General features: G+C 40.6%; 1 protein-coding gene across 1 annotated transcript in view; it reads left to right on the top strand.

Moving 5' to 3' along the window:
* Positions 1-8,540, top strand: part of LOC104167652 (adseverin-like) — a gene marked incomplete at its 5' end in the record, with an annotated part of 14,371 nt that extends 5,831 nt beyond the window's left edge. The window contains 2 exon segments of the mRNA XM_009707971.1: positions 8,455-8,518; positions 8,521-8,540. Coding sequence (XP_009706273.1) covers positions 8,455-8,518; positions 8,521-8,540 — 84 coding nt within the window.
* Between the last annotated feature and the right edge of the window lie 13,417 nt (positions 8,541-21,957).

The raw sequence follows: 21,957 nt of genomic DNA, 5'->3' as shown, positions 1-21,957 counted from the left end.
GGGTGAGTTGTGTAAGTATGTGGGGGGGGGGGGGGGGTATGTGTGATAAGTACTAAGCAGTTCTGAGCTTGGGCCTGTTTGAGGCTGGAAAGTTTGGTCAGTACAATCAAAGTTCTGCTAGTGAAATATTATCCTTCTTCCCAAAGGAAGAATGCAGATGGTGTGGTGATAACTCTATCAAGTTAAGTGAAGGTGTAAACTGCACTCAGTTGTCCATTCTTACCATTCTGGTAGTGATGCTTATAGATGGATTTGTAAACAGCCAAGAGGTTCCTCGTTAAGAGCCTATGGTGTGTCTAAAAACAACTCGTGCCATCCAGCAAGCAATGTGTGTACTTCAAGGGCTACATGAATTACAAGTGAAAATTATGATGTTAGAACTCAAAAGTATGAGACTGAATAAAGCTGCTGTGATCATGTATCTATCAGTATGCTCCCATTTGAACTACTGACATAATAGGTATGTCAAAAGGAAAAAGATTGCTGTCTTGCACAAAGACATTAGAAAAAATAATCAAGCAAAAAGGCTAGCTTTTTTATAACAGCTGCTTTTCATAAAAACTGTTAACTTGCTATAGATAATTTTATTTTTGTAAATATAATTTCAACTTCTGCTTTTTAACAGTAAAGAACCAAGAGGACAGATACTTGCTTTGTGATTATGACTACAGGGTATGATTCAGCATCACATTGCAACCTTAAGCACAGTTGTAGTTTTGCTTGCCGCCTTGCCTGCGCTCTGTTCTAGGTGGCTTTGCTTCTCGTCCTTTAGAGAAACCATTCACAGTCAGCATATTAATAACTTCAATAAAAGTCACTGTATGGGTATAAACAGGACTGGAAGAGCAGATTCTTGCATGTTGGAGTTCATTACTAAGTTTCTAGTTGCTTTCCCTGGCACTGACAACTGACTAGTCTTGTCCTTTTTTCCATGTTTTTTCATTCACATGTTTCTCTTACAACTAACCTCCTCCCCAATTTCCTCCAGCTGAGAGTTAAACTATCACTCATGCTGTAGCAGGGAGTTGCCAAATAAGTAGCAGAGCCTGAAGAACTAAACTGCTTTTGTTCTTTATTAACTTTATGGACTTGTTAACAGCTTAAATGTGGTTATATCTATGTGCAGTATCTTAGTAAGCAACCATCTAATTTTTCTGTAAATCTGTGAATCAGTTATTTTTACAGCTCCAGCAGTGTAAGCTCCAGTGTTCTGGAAATTGTTATGGTCCCAAAGTCATCAGATGTAGAAAAATAAATATTAAGCTTTTTTCCCCACTTCAGTTAGTATGTAGTTTTCCTTTATACTGTGTAGACTGGAAGGCTTCCTCTTGACCCCACTTGTATGCAGAAAAGTGGCTGAAACAGAGACCATCAGGTGGACAGGACATACATGTATGCACAAGGATTCAGTTAGGTCAATTTTCTTCCCGATGCTGTAAGAAATCCAGCTGTTTTGCTGCTTGAGCTGCTGTTACTTAAAATGAATGTCTTCCTGGTACTCACCCTTTAACGCACAGTGGTATAGCAACAGCTATTCCTAGAATATACTAGCAAAACAGGTGTGAGAGGAAAATGAATGTAGTAAGTGTATGACTGTGGTACATCTGACTTATTTTTATTCTGACAATTTGTTCCAGTGAATCAAATGGGAGACTCCAAGACTGGTCACAAAGACACTATTGTAATTATAGCAGGCCCAGGTTCTTGGTGGCCTCAGCAGCATTCTGGCTGAATGAATTCAGAGTTTGTTTTGGATTATCAAAACTCCACAACGTTCAATGGTTCACTGTATTAGTTTCAACAAATGTAAAAGGCAGATTTGATGAATATGTGAAATTATCTTTTTTCTTTTCCCTGCCTGTATCAAGAATTCAACAGTCAAGACAGGAAAAAACATTGAATAACTTAGAGAAAAATGTCTTCAGAAGCCTGTATTAAACTGGTTCAATCCAGACATTCTTCTTAAAGTATATGTCAGTTGCTAAAAAAAAGTCAGTGAACAGACAAAAACTGCTGTATCCTGGTAATTTTTATTCAGTTTTACTGTTCAGTTATCTTCCCCACCATTTGGGCTTTGTTTTCTGGATGTAACACTGATTTTTACTTAAAACCCCAAACAACAAACCTTGACACTTTTGCTTTAGGGCTTTCCATTTTATTTCCAAAAACTTGGTGTTTGAAGTACAAATACCAAGGTAACATGCATTTGTTTTACAAATACTTCTACTAGAGCTGAAGGCATTGGAAGCACTTCTGTTGTTTGCAGTTCGTATAAACTTTTTTCCAAGTCTATTTGTATTTTGTATTGGCATTTTTTTTAAATCTGGTAACATTAATTTAAGAGACTAGACTTTAACAAAGAACAGTTTCAGCTAAAATGAACTCTTGCCTTATCAGAACAGCTGTTTATTAATGACTGAAGAGAATGAATGGAGTCTCAACTGAGTGCATGCCAATTATTTTGATAGTAGCATGGTAAGATATGTATAAAAGCTTTACCAGTATTTGTGCATGTTCAATCTGCCTCTAGCTTTATTTGTTTTCTGCTTCCCTCAAGAAGTGGTATCTTGGGTTTACTCACCTGTGAGCATTAGGAGTGCAGGCTCCTTTAGGTGCTCCTGCATCACAGCTCCTCTCCTGACCCACTTTTCTTTACAAACCTCATCAGCCTTCCTCCTGCCTACCCACTGTGAAACTACTACAGTGCCTTTCTGTGATGTGGCTGTTTGCCCAGGCTCTGATCTGCTTCTATCTAATGAACAGAAGCAGCTAAGCCTAAGAGAGAGGAATTAAAGCAGTAACAATTTTATAAACCTTCTCTTCTTGCTTTTAACCCTTTTGTATAAGTTGTGGGGGTAAAGAGAATGTAGTATGGTGTTTCATGTGAGTGAGCAGATTTAGCTGAAGGCCTCTTATTTTTTGTGCTAGACCCCTCTTGCGTCATAGCTGTGCCTCTGCACCTAATGTTGTGGTTTAGAGGAACAGAAGACAACATCCTGACTGACATACGTTAAGTCAGCATAAGTTATGTCATGTTGGCATGACAGGATCCACACTATAGATTTAGCTGACTCTCAACTAAGAGTGGTAATTTTTTTAATTGAGGTGCAATTACATTCTGGGAGCACGTTCTGGTGTAGATGCAGGCAAAGGTGGACAGGTTTAGGGTGCATCAGGGCCTGCCAACAAAGAATGGAGGCATACCAGCTTGTGATACTTGGCTTAAAGTCTTTCCTTAATGAAAGTTCAAATTTTTATTTTAATATTTTAAGATTAGTGAGACTTAATATCTTAAACATTTCACTTACTTTCTACAAAAATTGAAGTTTTGCAACAAACTTGCTTCAAATTAGAGTTTTGAAACCTATTTAATTTGTTTAGCTTTTTAATGTCTCTTCATATAAGAGTGCAAATCAGCAATTACAGTATGGGCCTGGAAATTACTAGGTATTTCAACAAAGATATAAGTCTAAAATGCTTGTATGTTCAGGACGTGTTTGTAACTAGAACAAAACTGAATTCTTCGTAGATTTAGGCTTCTTGGTTTTTGCTTTCATTGTCCTGGCTAAGAGTCACAGAAAAGACACCAGGATGTAGGGTGTACATTCATTTGCCTCCAAACTGAGCAGGCTGCCAGTTGAATACAGAGGTGGCTATGTGTTAGAAGGGAAAATTTTTTTTGTCACTTGTGAAAGAAGCAAATTTTGCTGTTTGTTTTTCCTTCTCTTGCTCTACATGCCATTTGGGGCTGGAGCAGGAAGGCAGGAGGTGTACTTCTACAATCCCACTCCATTCAGGGAAAAGCGCCAAGGTACTCTTACTTAGTTACACGAGCCATGCATAATCATCCTGCCACATACTTCTATACAGAAGCTAAATGTTGGGTCATTTTTAACATGCTGTAGAAATCCCATGAGAGTGGCTCAAAGTCACTCTGGAGGCGAGAAGCCATCAGGAATAAAAGCAGTGAATCCTGCTACTCTAACTAGAAGACCAAACCGTGTCCCCAAAATGTGCAGACGAGGAGAGACCTTGCCATGACCACAGCATGCACGGCACAGGCCTGATTTGCCTTCTCAACCTCCCTTGGGACCTCTAGGGTGGTCACTGTGATTATTCGTGATGACTTTTTCCTCTGTCAGGTGCTAATTGTCCCACTCTGATCCAACAAATATATTGATATCAACAATCATTAATATCAGGCAGCAGAATAGCTCTCTTCCATAGCATCTCTCTCAAACTATATTAAAGAGATTTAAAAAATTAAATACTGCTAGTACAAACTTCTGAAAATAAACTGGGCTTGGCACAGGAATTACTGATGAATGAAGCTCCTTTTTTTGAGGGGAGTGAACACTTGAAGTCTATTTTCATTCCAATGGAAACATTTTTTTGTCAGCCTGCCAATTCAAAATAAGGTTAGCAAAACAAGCCTAAAAATAGTGGAGGTGTAGTACAGCTAAGAAATTGTGAAAGCACTGAGTGAGCTAAAGCTAAATACCATATTATGGCCCTAGTTGAGCACTTTATATATAAATACACACACATACATGTCTGAAAATAAATACGTGAATAATAAAATGCAAGCCAAAAGCTCAGTGGTCTGTTGGACATGGTTAGATAACTACCTGACTGTACTTCAGTTAAATCCAGATCTAAATATTAACCTTGTCAAGAAGTGGCTTTAACTTTTAAAAATCTCTTTTTCTGGCTTTAAATTGTTAAAAACCCAATCTGCCTGGAGATTGAAATGGGTAAGTTATATCAGGAAGACAAACCTGTAAATATCCAGCTGAAATTGTACCATGACGCCTCAAAATTAGGTACATTTAAAAATAGAGAACATGATTTTACTTCAGAAGAGAAAAATTAACTAAATCTAAGCTCCTGAAAGCTTGTAGCACTGAATGCTTAAGGTATTTGTTTAGTGCTCATAGTAAATACAGTAAATATTATATACTTTGGGATGCTTTCATGACTTGTGGCTGCTCACTTCCCTCTATTATATAGTATGTGAAGTTCAGCTTTCAGGGTTTTAATAAAGAATAATATCTTTGTTCTCTAGTGCTGAAGAGAATGAGATTCCTGTTTCTCTAGCTTTTAAAATAGGTATTTTTTTAATAACCAGAGAAGATGGAGCTTATAGGAATGGTATAGCTTGTCCATGTTAACTCCAGATCAAGGATGTTTCAGACACTGCTTGTTGATTCAAATTTTTTCATCCAGCAGGAAAAAGCCTTACCACACAAGGTTTCTCAAGGTTACAGCTAACAAAATCTCATATTTATTTTAGTTTAGGGCAAAAGTATTTAGGCCACATTATTTTGTGGGATTGTTTCTATACTTGGTAAGTGTGGACTCTGTAAGGAAAATAATGAAGTCTGCAAATCAAAAAATCTGAAATCCATTATTTTAGGTTTTTTTTAAAGGTCTTTCTCCTTCCTCAGGCTGATTTGAAGCCTGGAGCCGGTGGACTGTAGGAGAGCTCAGTTTAGTTGCTTGCTGACTGAAGGCAAAGTGGGAGAATATGCTGCAAATGCGAGGTAGCTAGCGTGCACTGTGCAGTGGGACCTTCAGGAGATGCTAAGAAAAGAAAATATGAATTTGTTTGAGAAGTAAAGGTCTTTGTAATTTGCAGTGACAGTTTAAGTCTCACAAGATTCTTTGTGGTTGGTATGGTAGAGTACTGTTCCTTTTGTAGATGAGAATACTTTTTTGAGGTTGCATGGCCAGTTACCAAAAGACTAAGAGAAGGCTGATACGTACAACTGAAACTGAACTTTTAACCTTTCTGAACGAGTAATCTCCATGAATTGCAGCATACATGCTGAGATAAGGCAATAGCTGCCTAACCTCTTTAGCTAATTCTCTATGTATGTCATCTTTCTCTTCCTTATTGCTTCTATAGACTGCAGAAAAAATGAACTCCTATTTATTGCTGCTATATTTCTGGTGACTCCTATTTTCTCACATAATTTCAAATAAGCTGGGTTAGTAGGAGATAGGCCAAGATGAGAATGAGTAAGTTTGAGTGCTCAAATTCTCAGAAACTAAAAGAGTCTGTGTTTTGGGAAGTCTCCCAAAATCTGGGAGAAGATGGCTGAAGCAGTGTGTGGCTATATTTAAAAAACTGCTCAAATTGAAACTTTTGACTTTCTACACACTCAAGTCAGTCTTTCATTAATTCTTTAGAAAATTCTGTTTCCTTGAGCATGCACAGATATTTTCTTTTCCTGTGGAAATGTTGAAAGTCAGATTTAAGGTAAGGTTCAGACCTTAAGCCAAGTATGTCTCCAGATTCTGGATACTTAGTAAACTGACTATTTAAACCAGAACTTGGAAGCAGATTTTTTTTCTTAAGTCTACAGTCCAGTCAGTAAAGGCAAGCTGAAAACCTCACAGCCTTCATTGCATAACACCTGCAAGTTGAAAGGGATCCAGTTCTGGGAATCTGTGTAATCATGACGTAACCTTAAAACTTCATACTTGAAGCATCCTTTTGTGTAATCATGACGTAACCTTAAAACTTCGTACTTGAAGCATCCTTCCAAAGGGAAGGGAACTTGGCTGTGAGATTGCTGAGTTTGTGTTTGGGGTTTTTTTTTTGTGTCCAAGCTGGTGAAAAGTAAGTATCGAAAGTTACTAGTGCTGTTTTGCTTGTGGATGGCATTAACATTAGCTGTCTTCTAAAAGTTTTCATCTGCTTGTACTGAGAAGCTCTGCTTCTTCTCTCATTTGTCTCAAGTCACCATTTGAAGTACTACTAAATAACAACAGTGGTCAGCACAAATAGCTTAAGATTTTTTTTTTTGAATGAAACAGGTTTTCATCTTAAGTTTTTACGATGTATATACAACTGTATAAACTAAGAACCCAGTAACACAGGTTTTCATCTTAAGTTTTTACGATGTGTATACAACTATATAAACTAAGAACCCAGTAATTTACTCAGTGAGGGCTCTGATTAAATCCTTATTTGCATTGTAGATGAACACAAACCAGTTAAACTTTTTTAAAGTTGAAAATGATTGTGTACCTTTATTGGTGCACTATTTGGGTTATTTGATAGAATTATATGAACAAGAGTCAGATGGCTTTCTTCCAGAAGAAGGTTGGAGCAGGGAAAATGCAGCCAGCCAAGCTGATTTAATCTCCTTTGTCTAGGTCCTTGCAGCTCAGCCTCTAGCGGCTCTACAGCTTAAGTTCTGCCTCTTCTTAGTCATTTTCATCAAGACTGAAATCTAAATTATTTATTCTGAAATCCTTTGCATTCAGGATGAATAATGGGACTTGCCAAAACTGGGAGTCCTTGGTCTGGTGTGACTGGATTAGGTGACCTGTCTTACGCTGGTTCTGGTGGCTCTCCTTCCTGAGAGGTGCCTTGAGAACATGCTCCATTCTGGTTGAATTGTGCTTTCCCTGTCATATGCAGGGCTACCTGTTCACTACCTATTCAGCCAGATGAGAGGAAGGCCTTGAAGGTCCGTAAGACGATACCTAGGAGTGGGCTACTGCCACCAGAGTGCTTGCTCATCAACGTGAAGAGCTCCTCTTACAGGGGGCAAGGATGCTGGGGTGCATTGCCTCTGTGTCAGCAGCCTGCTCCTCGCTGCTGTGTTTGCTGAAGGGAGGCATCTTCTACAGATCTGTCTTGTCTGTACTTCAGTCAGTTCCCGAGGCAGGAAAGGGACTGGATATATGTCCATCTTCTGCTGGGGAGGAACTTGGTGATTTAACTGACCAGAAAAACTGCGTATTCCTGATCTGTAAATCTTTAGGAGTAATTTATAAGAACATTTGTGATAACAGTTGGAAGGGCTTGCATTAATCTGAGGCTAGTAAAATTTTGAGCATTGGATCAGCTGTACATTGAGGAAATATCTTCCAGTGAAGAAGACTTTTTATTGAAAACACTTATGTCATCCATTTGATGTGGTTTGATGCAGCAGTGTGTGCAACAAATATCATTCTACAGCAAAAAGTCTAACTTTACTTTTGAATAGCACATACAATCAGGATTTTCCTTGAGCTTTTGAAATTACTTTGTTTCTTGCCACAGATGAGAACCAGCACTGCTGAAGTAGCATAGAAGAGGAACTGCCAGATAAAAAATAAAAAAAGTTGCAGTAGCAAATTTAGGAGTTTCATGTTCCTTAGCTGAAGATGTATTTGTTTTTGGAACAAAACTCAGTCAAACCAAGACTCCAACTATTCTGAGATCGAGTGATCTCCTAATATGTGGATGCTAAATTACATTACATAAATATCTTGCATATTACAAATATCAAGGTGACTTGGCAAATCTCTTTTGGAAAGTATTCCTGAAAGATGTAGCTTCACTGATGTTCTTGTGGTTTAGATCCAGTAAGATAATTACTAATAAAATACTAATTTCATAACTTTGCTCAGTGTTGAATCTTATTGCTAATGTGTGTGTGCTTTTAATTATTTTAGGAAATCTATCAGTGGTGTGGCTCGTCATGCAATAAATACGAGCGGCTGAAGGCTACTCAAGTTGCTGTTGGCATTCGGGACAATGAACGAAATGGAAGGTCTAAATTAATTACCGTGGAAGAAGGGAGTGAACCAGACCAGCTCATAAAGGTATTGTAATATGTATACTGGTTACTGACATAACTGTGAATAAAATGCATTTACACTTCAGGAACTAAATAGGATTGGGCTTAAACTTTATGTTCTTCAAGGACTCTGGGAACTCAGATTTAAGTTATGAAAGCCAGTTTATACTTTTTTCCCTCCTTATCCAAGCAGTATTAAGTTTATTGGGAATTAAAGTCTGAGATAATCATCTGAGAGTCCTTTTTTTAAGAACTAAATGTTTGCTTTTTTGAATTAACTGTAGGGTGACTGAATTAACAGCAGAGCTCATACCTGAACCACACTATGTGCTGCTCTGTATGAGGAAAGAGCAGCATTGAGGTGGGACAGGACCAAACAAGAGGAAGTACATAGAATTACTGTCTAGGATGTCAACAAATGTAGCAAATTGTGTGGAGATGCATGGGGCCCAGCACACTGCTTTGCATAATTTCTACAAACTCTTATGCACCTAGCCTCTAGTAACCCTAGTGAGCCCCTTCCTCATATGTTTAGAGAGTTTAACCATTTATTCAAAGAACAGAATTCAGATTTCAGAACTGAACGGATTAAAGTAGAGCTCACAAAAGAAAAAAATTTCCCAATTTATGGAGTTTTCAGATCTTGAAAAAATTGAGAGCAGAGTTGTTGGAGGCCAAATACTAATAAAAGCATTGTTACTTGGCATTTGTGTGCTAAATTAAGCTTTTTGCATTCATTCTCTAAAAAGAAGGAAGAGGGAAGCAGGGTTATAAAGCAGTGCTTCAATAAAATTTAAAATGTATAATTAGAATATTAACTTGTTTAATATTAACTTCAGGAAGTAATGCCGATGGTGTATGCAAGTATGCCATTATTTTTGATGGTGCTTACATTTGGTTTTGTCACATGGAGAATAACTAATTGCTGAAGCAGCAAAGCATGCCAGGTGCTGAGCCACCAGCCCGTGGCCATGCTAGCTGTGGTGATGCTTTTGGATGATCTGTCCGTCTGCTTGCAATGACTTTTTGCTTGTGGGTGTGAGTACAGATGTGGCTGCCCTCAAAAGCAGGGGAGCTGGCAGCCGGTGCACCGGAGAATTTTAAAGGGGAAAAAAAACCCAAACCAATCCTCTATCTGGCTTTTTACTTTCTTGTAGACTTCTCACAGCAACTCTGATGTGGCACGTATTTTACACCTATAACTTTTATGAAAAGAGCACAGGTTGACATTTAGAGCCCAGCCTCCTGCTCCTTATTGGAAACACGGTATTGGGTTGCAGCCCGCTGTGGGCCGCGGCTGGGTGGCACCGTGGGAACCTGCTGGCAGGGTCCCCTGGCAGCAGCCTCCTACTGCCAAGCCCATCCCAGAGTCAACACTCAGGGCTCTGCCCACAGCTTCCGATAAGCTCACGTGTGAGCTGGGAGCATTAATTAGAACAGCTGCACTTTGCACCTCTTATCCCACTAAGGTACAGATGGAGATGCAAAGTCAGACTTGAGTGCTGTGGCAGGGAGGACACCCGGCGGTGGCCGTCAGGAGGCCGGCTGCCTCTTCCCCCTGACAGGCTGTGAGCCGCAGGGATGTGCTGGCCTCGCTCCTGCATTTGTTTGCCAGGCTTTTTCAGCTGTGTGCCACTTGTTTTGTAGCAACCCTGACACGTGATTAAGAGCAGCAAAAATGCCAAGGTTGCATTTTGATCCTGTGGTGCATTGTTATTGTATCAGGGGATAAGTCTTTTCTTCACTCTCTCAGCAGCGTATGAAGAAGTTTCTGCTTTTCCTTTTGCGTTGCAAATACAGAGGGAAGAAAAATGGGTGGTTCAATGCAAGTAGGTTCATGGCTTTTATTACCACCACTATAATGAGCCTGATTCAAGTGAGTTTGTCAGCAGCCAGGGCTTACTTTGTAGCCTGCATTGTGCTAGGTAGCCTTGCTTTTGGAAGTGCTGCTTGTGTAACAGGTCTGTAGCTCAGCTGTTGCTGTGCCAGTCCAAGCTCTGAAATGTGCTGCTAATAAGCCAGGAGGGGTAGTTAACCTCACAAACATATAAAACCTATTAATCCCTATTCCTACTCAAATTGTATCCAGTTCCTGGTGCTCTTCATTTTGATTTCTCCTTGCTCCCACAAAATTGTCTTGAACTTGCTGTAGCACTTGCCTGGCTGACTGCTCTGAAACTAGCATTGTGCTTGTTTCTTCCCTCCGCATCAGGAAGGATGGATTTTTGCCATCTTCACCTTTCTTAGAAAAAAGTTGATTTATTTTCTAGGGAATATATTCATTTTGTCATCCAGTATGCCACTGAAATCAGAATGAGATTTCATAAAACTATCTCCTCTGAGAAATGTCAGGAATAAGTCCCCCTCCTGTGAGCTAGAGATCTACTTCCATATCAGTGGCTAAATTTGCTCGTGCGGTGCTGCTAGAAAAGTGTTCACCAGGCAGGGGCTGACATACCCACCGTGAGTACCAACGTAAAGAGCCGGTAGTGATCTTATCCCTGCTCTGTTAGCACAGAGTCGTGACTCCCAGCCAGTAAAGCAAGACTGCTGTGCCTATGCCACACCACAGAGGCAAGACAGACTGATTCAACAAACCCTGCTAGACTTCTGTCCTTCTTTGGGATTAGCAAAGGCAGCAGTGGCCATGCTGCGCTGGTGTTTCCCAGCCAGCCTGATTTCCCGTTGGGGTGAGGTGAACTAGTCTGACGAGGGCAGTTGCCTGCTCCCAACTACCATTTTTAGCAAGAACTGGGAACAGGCTGGCACTGCTTGAACACTTTGTCTGTGGGAGAGAGCTGTCTGGAGCATGCTGTAGGGCTGGAAGAATTGCTGTGGCAGGCCAGCAAGATACAGCTCGCTCACCCTGGGAAGGGAGAGTGGCTAGAAACTGGGTACATAAGTAGTTTTGAACAGCAGCAAGCCCTTTATTCATCTGCTGTAGTGACCAGGGGCCACTTGGGAACACACAGGGACTGTCCTGTGCTCACACTCAGGAAATCCAGCGTGTCTGGAAAGCTCAGACCTGCAGTGGGTGCACAGATCATCTCTTAAGGTACTGTAGGAATCACTGGAACTCTTTTGGCTGTGAAGACAAGACAAACTTTTTTGTGCAAGCGTATCAAAAGTATTTACTCTACCTGGTTTCACCTCTGTCTTTGCACTTTAGGTGAGGTACTGATTGGCAGGTTTAAATAAGCAGTGCTGTACAGGGATGCTGCCTTGGAAATTTAAAAAATAAACAGACTACCTTGGACAAACTGCTGCTGTTGCTGCTCAGTAACTGTGACTGGTCTCCACAGTTGCAGCTGCCCATAGTAAAATCCCCCAGATGCCAACTCTGCTCTGATTTTCACAGGTAAACAGCTGAACAGAGTTACCCATTCTGCTGAATCTTAGGCCTGAATGTTCAAATTGTGTTACAGGAAGTTTTTCATCTGCATGGGACCAATCCAAAAATACGTCTTAGCAATGCCTGAGTCAGTTTGGTCGCTCTACAGTGACCACATTAGGGTTAGAGCTAACAACACTGCTTTTTTTTCTTTAACCAAAAGGAACACTAAATATATGGTTTCAAAGCTAACGTAGGACCAAAATCTTCTAGGGTCAGTTGCTAGACCTGTTGGAAGCCCTCTTGGGCTGACTGCACTGACACTGTTGCTTGTCCTTCTGACTGCTTGCACAGTGGTAAGCAGAGATCTCACAGCACCCCGTTTGTATACCCAAGAGAACACCGAGATCTGAGAGCACAACCACAGTAACAGGTAACTGTGCTCAGGACAATTTTCTAACTGTAGTTGGAATCTCTGCTCTAATTCTGAAGAGAAGACAAAACTGGAGAAGCTAAATTTTAAAAATAGTTTTCCATGATCTCATTACTCAGCACTGTGGAAAATGGTGAGTGAGATGAGTGAATGACTGAGGTACCCTGTTTCTTTTCTCCAGTGAAGTTACTGTCCACTGTATGGCTAGTGAATGTGTAAGCTGTGCTTCAAGGTAATGTCAAATTGGAGAAACAAGGAATCGGAAATGTCTGTTTTTATGAAGTTTTCTAGTCAGTCAGCAAGCTGAAGCTGCTTGCAGTAATGCAGGAAACACAAATTCAGTTCTGGGTCACCCAAGGGAGAGATCAAAGCATCCAATCCTGCTTGCATAGCACACCAGCACCTTGATCTGGTATCTTACCTCTCGAGATGAAGTAAGAAAGGAGGAGAAGTCTTAGTATATTTGTTTTACTATATTTGTAATTTGAAATATTAGCCACCCTGAAAGATCTTTAGATTGACAGTACTGTTCTGACTACATAGGCTCATCTACCTGTGACACATTTTAAGTATCTTGGACACCTGTGACTGTCTGCAGGGTATAAGAGACTGTACAAAAGTAGGATAGACTGTGTTTTAACTAAACTAGGTATTGAGCTTGCATGTGTCCCTTAATCATGAAGTGTTCAGCTAACACTTTTCACAATGGTTCTGTTTTCTTGGCAGTCAAAACTGTCTGATTCCTAGGACTGTTTTCCTACAAATTATTCCCTCAAAACTGCAGCTCATGATAGTTTCTACTGCTGAGGCTTTTGGCTTTTGTTTCATTTTTGTAAAGGTTTTTGATGTTCATGATTGAAATAATGAAACCTGAGAAATGTGACTGCTATGTCACATTATATGCTATGCAATGTAGTCTAAAACCACGAGAAAATGAAGGATCATGTTAGTACGCATCTTTGAAACCGATTTTCTGTCTTTAAACAAAATCATCACAACTTGTGTTTACTCAGTGTTTCCAGTTGTTATGTACTTAGTTTCATTAGAGTTCTAGTTGCCTTACAACAGGTGAATGCAAACTCGCTTCTCATAAAATACTTGCGTATTTATTTAGTTTATATGTTGAGCAATAGAGGGAACCTCTTCCTCCTTTCCGATAATGCAGTCTTTCTGCTCCCACCTTCTTCTTTCAAGCTCCTAAGAAATGCTTAATTCTGAGAATTCCTGAATGCCATTGTGTTCAGTGATGACTGCTTTTGCCTCTGGTGTGAATAAATACTATGCACAGAAGTATGGGAATGGCTTGATCATATTACAGCCAGTCACACCTTTCCACCTTTGTAACTGGAAAGGGACTGGTAGCACTACACAGTGCTAACTCAGTCATGTGGATAAAATCTCAAGAGCACAGAAACTAAGAGCAGCCGATCGCAAATGCAAGTTACAGAGGCTGCTTCTCTAGACACCCAAATAATGCAAACATCAGCACAACGTCAAGCTCTGGTAAATGTTAAATTAGCTGGATACCTGTCTGGGCACATGGACAGAAGAACAGGACCACCCCCTCCTTACTTGTTAAGTTCAAGCCCCTAAAAATTATTTGCTACAAAACAAAGATAATTTCCAAGGGCAGCACCGAGCACAGTGGGATAGCTGGGAAAAACTAAGGCTTGCTGTGACTTGTGACTAGCATAAATGGGTTTGACAGTGCAAGGGTATGCTTTTTCTGAAGGAGGTAGGCAGGTTCCTGCAGTGCCTGGTCCTGTCACAGGGATCATTGCATAAGGCTCAAAGAGCAGTGTGTGCCCTGCCAGTTTGGTACCTGCTCTTTCCCAGAGCCTGCAAGAGTAGGATCTGCCATCACAACTCTGCAAAAGCAAAAATTGCTATTGCTGCTCTCGTGACATTTGCATTTCTTCTTGTTCCCTTGCTTTTGGTTGTATTATGAGGTCAAGTCATGCTAAGAAGTTTGTTTGTTTTGTATACAGAGGAGTGGAGGAACAGTGGGAGTAAGGATGATGCAGGGGGAGGGGTAAATTTTTTTTGCGGAATATAAACTCCAGGTATTAGGGATTAAACAATTGTTTAATTGTAGTTTGTACACAGTTTTACTCAAATGCTATGAGTTCATAAGTGATTAATTGCATGTAACTATTACGGTCCAGCCTGACCTGTTCACTAGCAAAAAAAAAAAAATGCCCAATATGAAAAATACGGCAAGTTTGCAGATAATACCAAGCTACTGAGTGGTACAGTTGACACACCTGAGGACAGGATGCCATCCAGAGGGACCTGGACAAGCTTGAGAAGTGGGCCTGTATGAACCTCATGAGTTTCAGCAAGACCAAGTGCAAGGTCCTGCACGTGATACCTGGGGTTGCCCCAACCCAATACAGGCTGGGGTATGATGTGATCGAGAACAGCCCTGTGGAGAAGGACTTGGGGGTACTGGTGGATGAAAAGCTGGACATGGCCCAGCAATGTGCACTTGCAGCCCAGAAGGCCAACCGTACCCTAGACTGCATCAAAAGCAGTGTGACCAGCAGGTCGAGGGAGGGGATTCCTCCCCTCTACTCGGCTCTGGTCAAAACCCCCCCGCAGTCCTGCCTTCAGCTCTGGGACCCTCAACACAAGAAGGACGTGGACCTGTTGGAGCAAGTCCAGAGGAGGGCCATGAAGATGATCAGAGGGCTGGAGCACCTCTCCTCTGAAGACAGGCTGAGAGAGTTGGGCTTGTTCAGCCTGGAGAAGAGGAGGCTCCAGGAAGACCTTAGAGCAGCCTTCCAGTACCTAAAAGGGGGCCTATAAGAAAGAAGAGAACAGCCTTTTTAACAAGGCCTGTTGCAACAGGACAAGGGGTAATGGTTTTAAACTAAAGGAAGGTAGATTCTCACTAGATGTAAGCAAGAAATTTTTCACATGAAACACTGGAACAGGTTGCCCAGAGAGGTGGTAGATGCCCCATCCCTGGAACCATTCAAGGTCAGGCTGGATGGAGCTCTGAGCAACCTGATCTGGTTGAAGATCATTGCAGGGGGTTTGGGCTAGATGACCCTTAAAGGTCCTTTCCAACCCAAAGTATTCTATGATTCTACCTTAATGAAGTCATATTAGGTCAAATTATCTATGGCTTTGGGAATATGTAAGTCAAAGTAGTATCTTTTATTACCTAAATTAAGACAGTTGGAAAAAATGGACAAGCTTCCAGGGAATTTTGTGAAATAAATACTAGAAATTAACTTCAGTCCCAGGGCAGAGGCAATATTGCACAGTTACATACAAAGGAAAATGAAGGCATTGAGAGAGGGATGAGGACAATGGAAATTGTACCAGTCCCCAATGCAAAGACTCAGCTATGCAATCAGATACACACAGAGAAGTTAACTACACTTCCATGAGAATGCAAAGACTTAAGAAGGCCAATGGGCAGAAAATAGCAGAACTACTAACTATAGTTACTAACTGTAGTTGCATTGGCTACTCAAATGAATAGGCAACTTTCTCAGGCTGCTTTGAAACTACGGGTCAAATTTACCCCTCAGGTAGATGAATATGCGTCTTCACTGGAATGGTTTTGGATATATGCAGGTGCCAGCAAAAACACAATTTGAGTCTTGCCATTTTGAACAGTAAGAGTTTGTAGGATACGTATTCAAAATAGTCCAGAGGGAAAAATACTGCACATACTTGTGTGCCTTTCACAGCAACATCTGTCCAATCTGAGGAGTGGCAGTTTATTAATCATTACACTGTTTAATTAAAATTTATGATGGGCTATGAATGCGGATACTAAGTACAAGGCCTTTGCCCTGCAGGGAGCCAGTTTCAAGCTGTGAAAACCAGGCGTCCTGTTTTCTTTCTAATTACTGAGTGTATCTCCTTCATTAAGGACAGTCCTTTTTCTTGTTAAAAATTTCTATTTAAAGGACTCAATTACGCAGCCTGTACTCAGACAAAACACGCACGGCCTGGATTTCAGTACAGCTTAGCTGCTTTGCACCAGCTGAGAGTTTGGCCCTGTGTTTTCCCCAGGCCCAAGTGGAAAATCAGGAGGGGTTTTGCCTGATAACAGCAGAGGCTGGTAAGGAGAACTCTTTGGCAACGTTGTGAGTTACCCATAATGTTCTTTGAGCTTCAGTCTTGGCTGCCTGAAGCCAGGTACTGAAATGACAGAGAACTGAATAGGAGCTGCAGGTTGCAAGTACATCTGAAAGTCAGGCTTTTAATTAAGTCTCTAAATATGAATTTCAGTGCCTGCATGAGAAATTTTATTTCAGAAAATGTTCAGGTGTATCGTACTGCATGGCATGAACTAAATCATTTATGAACAGTTCTAACAATAGAGGGTTGAAAACCTAATTTCTTATGCTAGGAAAGATGCTTCTATACTAGGTATTTTAGTGAATTTCTAAAATCATAATGAATTTCTGGAAGTGCTTGCAATTAAATTATAATGTGTCTTGTTTGCATTCTTGTGGGTGAGAATACCAGTCATCTTTGTTGTTTTCTTCTTCAGCAGCTGTAGCACTTGCAGGGTTACCACATTAGTCAATTATAATCTTATAATTACATGTTAGAACATTAATGGAGTTTGTAATGGCTTTTTTCCTTTCTGTGCTAGACTATCAAGAAATCTATTGATGAAAAATCACTATAATTTTCAGTTATTAAATGAGCATAATTAAGAAGGCAAGGCCAAAGAAAAGAGTTGTTAGCGGTTATGTCCACGTGGAGTTGTTAGCAGTTATTCACATGTACTTTCTAGCAACGGGGGATTTCATGGAATAGAACTGAAAGGGCAGAGTTCCCTTCCTGTATAAAAAGCTCAGAGATACGCTGTTCCTGCAATCGTCTATCTCCACAAGACAAATACACCTTGAAAGGAATTATTTTTTTTTTTCCCACCAGGTCTGCCTCATCCCAGCTTCTGTGCAGAGCAACTCTCAGAGGATCTTTGCTCAAGGTTGCCTCTGAATTTTCTTTAGTGAAAGTTCTGTGGCGCAGGAGGGCTTGGGGAGGAAAACTTTGTACGGTTTTTTTTTTCAGAGGATTCTCCCTGTGCACAGATTGCTGTTCCCTATCCAGGCCACATAACACTGGAGTAAAAGTCCTCTCACATCTGGGCAAGGGTGAAGAACAGCTGTATAGAAGAAACTGTTCTACATGTTGTGGGATCAGTGCAGTATTTCCACCACCACCGAGTGTGTAACACTAAAGAAATATGTGAATATAATTATTGTATTTACCGCAAACCAGGTTATTAGAGCCAGGTCTTTTGCTTACATAACTGCCTATGACTTTGATACTACGTGGGTTTACCTGTAAAAACAAGGGGTAGGTAAATTAAGATGGATTTAAAAACTGCAGTAATCAGCGCTGCAACTTCTAATTTTTTTTAAGAGCTGTAAATCATAGCCCCTTTGTTGAACATTTTGGCTCCTTTACACAAAATTTGAGGAGCTGTAGTAACTTGGAAACAAAAATCAGTTAGTGGAGGGCACCTAAATTAGCAGGAGGAAATTATTTTCAAAGAGCTAAGCAGGATGTATCTCCTATACAACCAGGTGAAAAACATTCTTGCTTTTGCTCTTTTTCTGTCCTAATAAATATTTATTTCAAGCTCTAGCAGGAGGCATTAGAAAAAATCTATCAAAACACTGTCTGATTTGCTTTCTTAAACATGAGGATCCAAATCTGTGCTTTGTCTTGGATGCAAGAGTTTGGGTGTCATACGAGAGAGGGTCCCCTGGCATACCTGATCTATTGGACTATATGGGACTGGAAACGCTGAGCTTGTGAATACAGCCAGTGGTGCACTGGGAAAATATTTCAGTGCCTTTAGTAGCTTTTTCCACCTTCCCATCTCATGGGCTAAGTGCTGAGACACCTTGCTGAAGCTCCCTCCTCACCCTGATGCTACTGTGTATCACAGCTGCCTCTGCTCCTTTTGGCCGCTATGCATCCCCTAGGAACACTGGTTTTCTAGCAGGGTTGCTGGCTGCCGATCCCCTGCTGCTGCCTCCAGCTCATTCCCTGCTGCTTCAGGCTTCACAGAGTATTTGCCATACTCCTCTTTTTCCCCCAGTATCGATATGGTCCAGCCTGCCACAGCCTTGGGACCAGCCTACGTGGTGGCACTGCAAATGCCCTGCTGCAAAGTGGAGGCACTTAAGGAATAAAAAGCTGGGAGTTTTGTGGATTTTAGCAGATAAATATTCTTTGTGTCTGAGGCTCCCTGTTGGCATTAGTTACTGATTTATTTCCATTATTTTCCAACACTTAAGTATGTACTGTCATGCAGCACATAGGGTTTTTTTATCCACAAGGCTTTCAAACCAAGATCTGCAAAGCTACAAAGACTTCAATGTGTGCGTTTTGTCCCGATAAAGCAGAAAAAACAGGCATCTCAAGCACACGTGCAAGTCTGCAGGATGTGGGTCTCATTTCTAATACTTCTGCTGGTATCAGAGGAGGATGTAACAAAAGAGTAAGATTGAAAAATGAGGTAGAAAGGATTGGTATAATAAGTATAAAGATGTAGGGGTGATTACTTACTGCGTTTTTAATTACGCTGCAGGTAGGCAGGTCACTGAACAGCTCAATTCTCAATGTTCGGCGGCAGTAATGGTTACAAAAGGACTGCTGTGTTTGTATAGTTACTGCTATTCACCCTCCCAGTTTCTTTAGTGTGGGATCACTATTCATCTTGGAGGCATCCTAAAAGCCAGGCATTTGAAGGTAACATAGGCTGGGGGTTTCCTCAACTCATTTCATGCACACTCGGTCTCAGTGTAAATAGCTAGTTTAGATACTGCCAGCTGTGCAGTCCCAGCAGGACAGAAGGTAGCTTGTTTTACCTCGGAGGCAAACTATGGAAAAACATCGAATTTGTACTCTCAAGGCTGATCTAGATATGTTTTTTGTGAACATGTTATCCATGGCCTGTTTCACAGAGCGTAAAATTAATGTTAGAATACCGTTATCGTACCAGTAAAGGCTTTATATTCAAATTATTCCAGACAGATATGCAAAGTTGCAAATATTGTATGAAAAGCTGCCAAAGCCTAATGCCCTATTTTTAGGAAGTTAGGCATAGAGCTATGAATAAAATTCTGATTTGCATTTGAAATTCCTGAGACAACAGAAACTGGCTAAAAATGTAGGCCATAATGTATGTGTCAAAAATGCCAGGAGCAATGATGCGTTTTGCTATTTTATAGCAATCTGAATGCATACAGCAGGTTTAGACCTTAATACCAGAAAGTCCCTTTGGTAAATTACATGGTAAAATGGTAAACCCCCCCAAAATTAAGAGCATGCCAGAACTATTTGTTAACATTAAACATCCTTTTGTCCGCTTCTCAGTACATTATGGCTGTTTCCATCTTATTTTCAATCTCTGTTCAGGCAGGTGGGAGGTCTTCTGCTCAAGGTGAGCGTGTAATGACATCTGTTGTTGCTGGAATTGCTAGTGAGAGGCAATTTCAGGCAGAAATCCTGCTAGCTCCCTGGGAGCAGTTTAGTGAAAGGATTATTTTTTTTTTCCTGTTGGGAGTGTAATTTTTTGTAAGACTATGAATGTTTTCTCAGATTGATGGAAGAGTTCCAGGTTACAATAACCAGTGAAATAAGCATATTCAGGTATTCATAATCTGAGCAACGTCAAAAGTCATTTTTGTCTGGACTGGAATATCCTCTGCAATGGTTGTGCTCTGGCAGGAGAACCAGTAAGCCAAAATGATTAGAAATGAAACCATGGCCAGTTACTTTAGCAGGAAAGCCCTAAAGCCACTTTTGCCTGATGATGCTCTGGTTGTATGTCTGCGCTGGTACCTAGGGCCAGCCAGGTGGTTAGTAGCCTGCATCATGTTCATCCCTTCCTCTCTCTGCTGAATGTTTTCCTTTTACTGGCTACCAGAGTAGATATTTGAGGCAATATTTATTTCAGGCATTTGAAGGTATTTATTGCTTGTAATACTCTTCTCTGCTTTGAAGGTTAATAAAAATCTTAGCCTTTATCTACAAATGAGTTCACACTGTGCCTGTAGTTCAGACCTATTGTCCTGCATGGAGGATTTATTCTCTGTCACAGCCTACACATGTACCTTGAGTTTGCAGGAGCAGGATATAGTTGCTTATGTCAGGGCATGCAAGAAAGGAAATGATGAGCTACTAATCCTGATTGTTTTCCAAAAGTATTAAGTAATAAAATGTCAGGTCCGCAAGACAGCTTTAAGCTATGTAAATGTCTTGCTTTTCTTTCTATTGCTCTTAGCATATAAAGAGGAGAATTTGAGTGTTTTTGAGATCTGACACTTGGGATCACAGCTACAACAAATACTCAGTTTCAGACCCGGAAGCCTAACCCAAACTGTGTATAGTAAGAAGAAACACAAACACAGTGCTAGTGTACACAAGTTAAACTGTACAAAACTGGTTTTCTCTCTTCATTAACTTTTACCTGACGTGTTCTTCAAGTATTGTTTTCCTAGTTGGATTTTCAGCCTCACTGAACTTTAAACTTCTTGCTCCCATTAAATCAATATCTACTATTTTATGATGCAGAGCTAGCTTCACCAGTTATGAAGACAATGTTTACTACATTTCTTCTTTTGATGAGTTTATTTTAAATTGTTTACTTTGTCACATTCCTACAGATTAGAAACTTTTTGTCTGTGATTTCTTCTATTGTTTTTTGAGGGCAACAGAGTGGAATTTCACTTCTCAGTAAAAGCTTTGGCTCTGTATTTTGCAGTTCTCTGAGAGGGTGCAGATATTTACAGAGAAGAGCTCATGCACATGAGAATGTGAAAGGGGATTATGGTTTTGCAAACAGGATAAGCTACATTGCATTTACCACAAGAGTGAACTTGGTTCAGTTGTTGCAGAGGAACTGATGTTCTGTTGGTTTCCACTACAACATTCTTGCACTAACCTAAGAGCATCAACACAAAGGCTTAACAGAACTTAAAACCTCCAAACTTTAAAAATTAATGCAGATTGACTTCCTGTTATATCCCCCATAGACAAGATATAAAGGTGTGGAGTTAATTAATACTTTTGCTAAAACAACACTGACTTGGCAATCTGATGCTCTCATTGAGAGTTAAGCTGGCTTTAGGCTATGGCCAGGTAAAGCAAGGTAGGCTCTGCTGTAGCCAGCTATGGGCATGCCTGATTCTGAAATAGCTGTGAAGCACATCAAGCATCGAGTGGTTAAACAACCTCACATACACCATGACGTTAGAGTGTGCACACCAGCTGTCACTGCAGAATAGTGGCACTATGCCTGTGTGTACCTTTGCTGATACCAGAGTTGTTCATGTTTTTCTCCAAGACTCTGATAAACCTGCACACAGGAAGCAATGGTGGGGAGAGGATAAGCATCATTCTGTGGTGGAGCAACAGAGAGTGAGGGGTAGTTTGACACCTTTATCTGTCTATGGCAGATAAGGTAAAGTGATATGAAGAGTCTCTGTGGTTTGGAAATGAGCAACTGCAAAGAAAAACGCTAAGCCCAAAGAATGAAGAAGCTGGGGCATGGGTATGCTTTCAGGGCCCTTAACTATTCTTTAGATTATTTCTACTGCAGTAAAGAATAATAATAATAATAA

Source organism: Cariama cristata, unplaced genomic scaffold, assembly GCF_000690535.1.
Source record: "Cariama cristata isolate BGI_N322 unplaced genomic scaffold, ASM69053v1 scaffold20859, whole genome shotgun sequence".
In the NCBI taxonomy this organism is placed as follows: domain Eukaryota; kingdom Metazoa; phylum Chordata; class Aves; order Cariamiformes; family Cariamidae; genus Cariama; species Cariama cristata.
The sequence above is the reverse complement of the archived record's forward strand: the minus strand, read 5'-3'. Positions and strand labels throughout refer to the sequence as shown.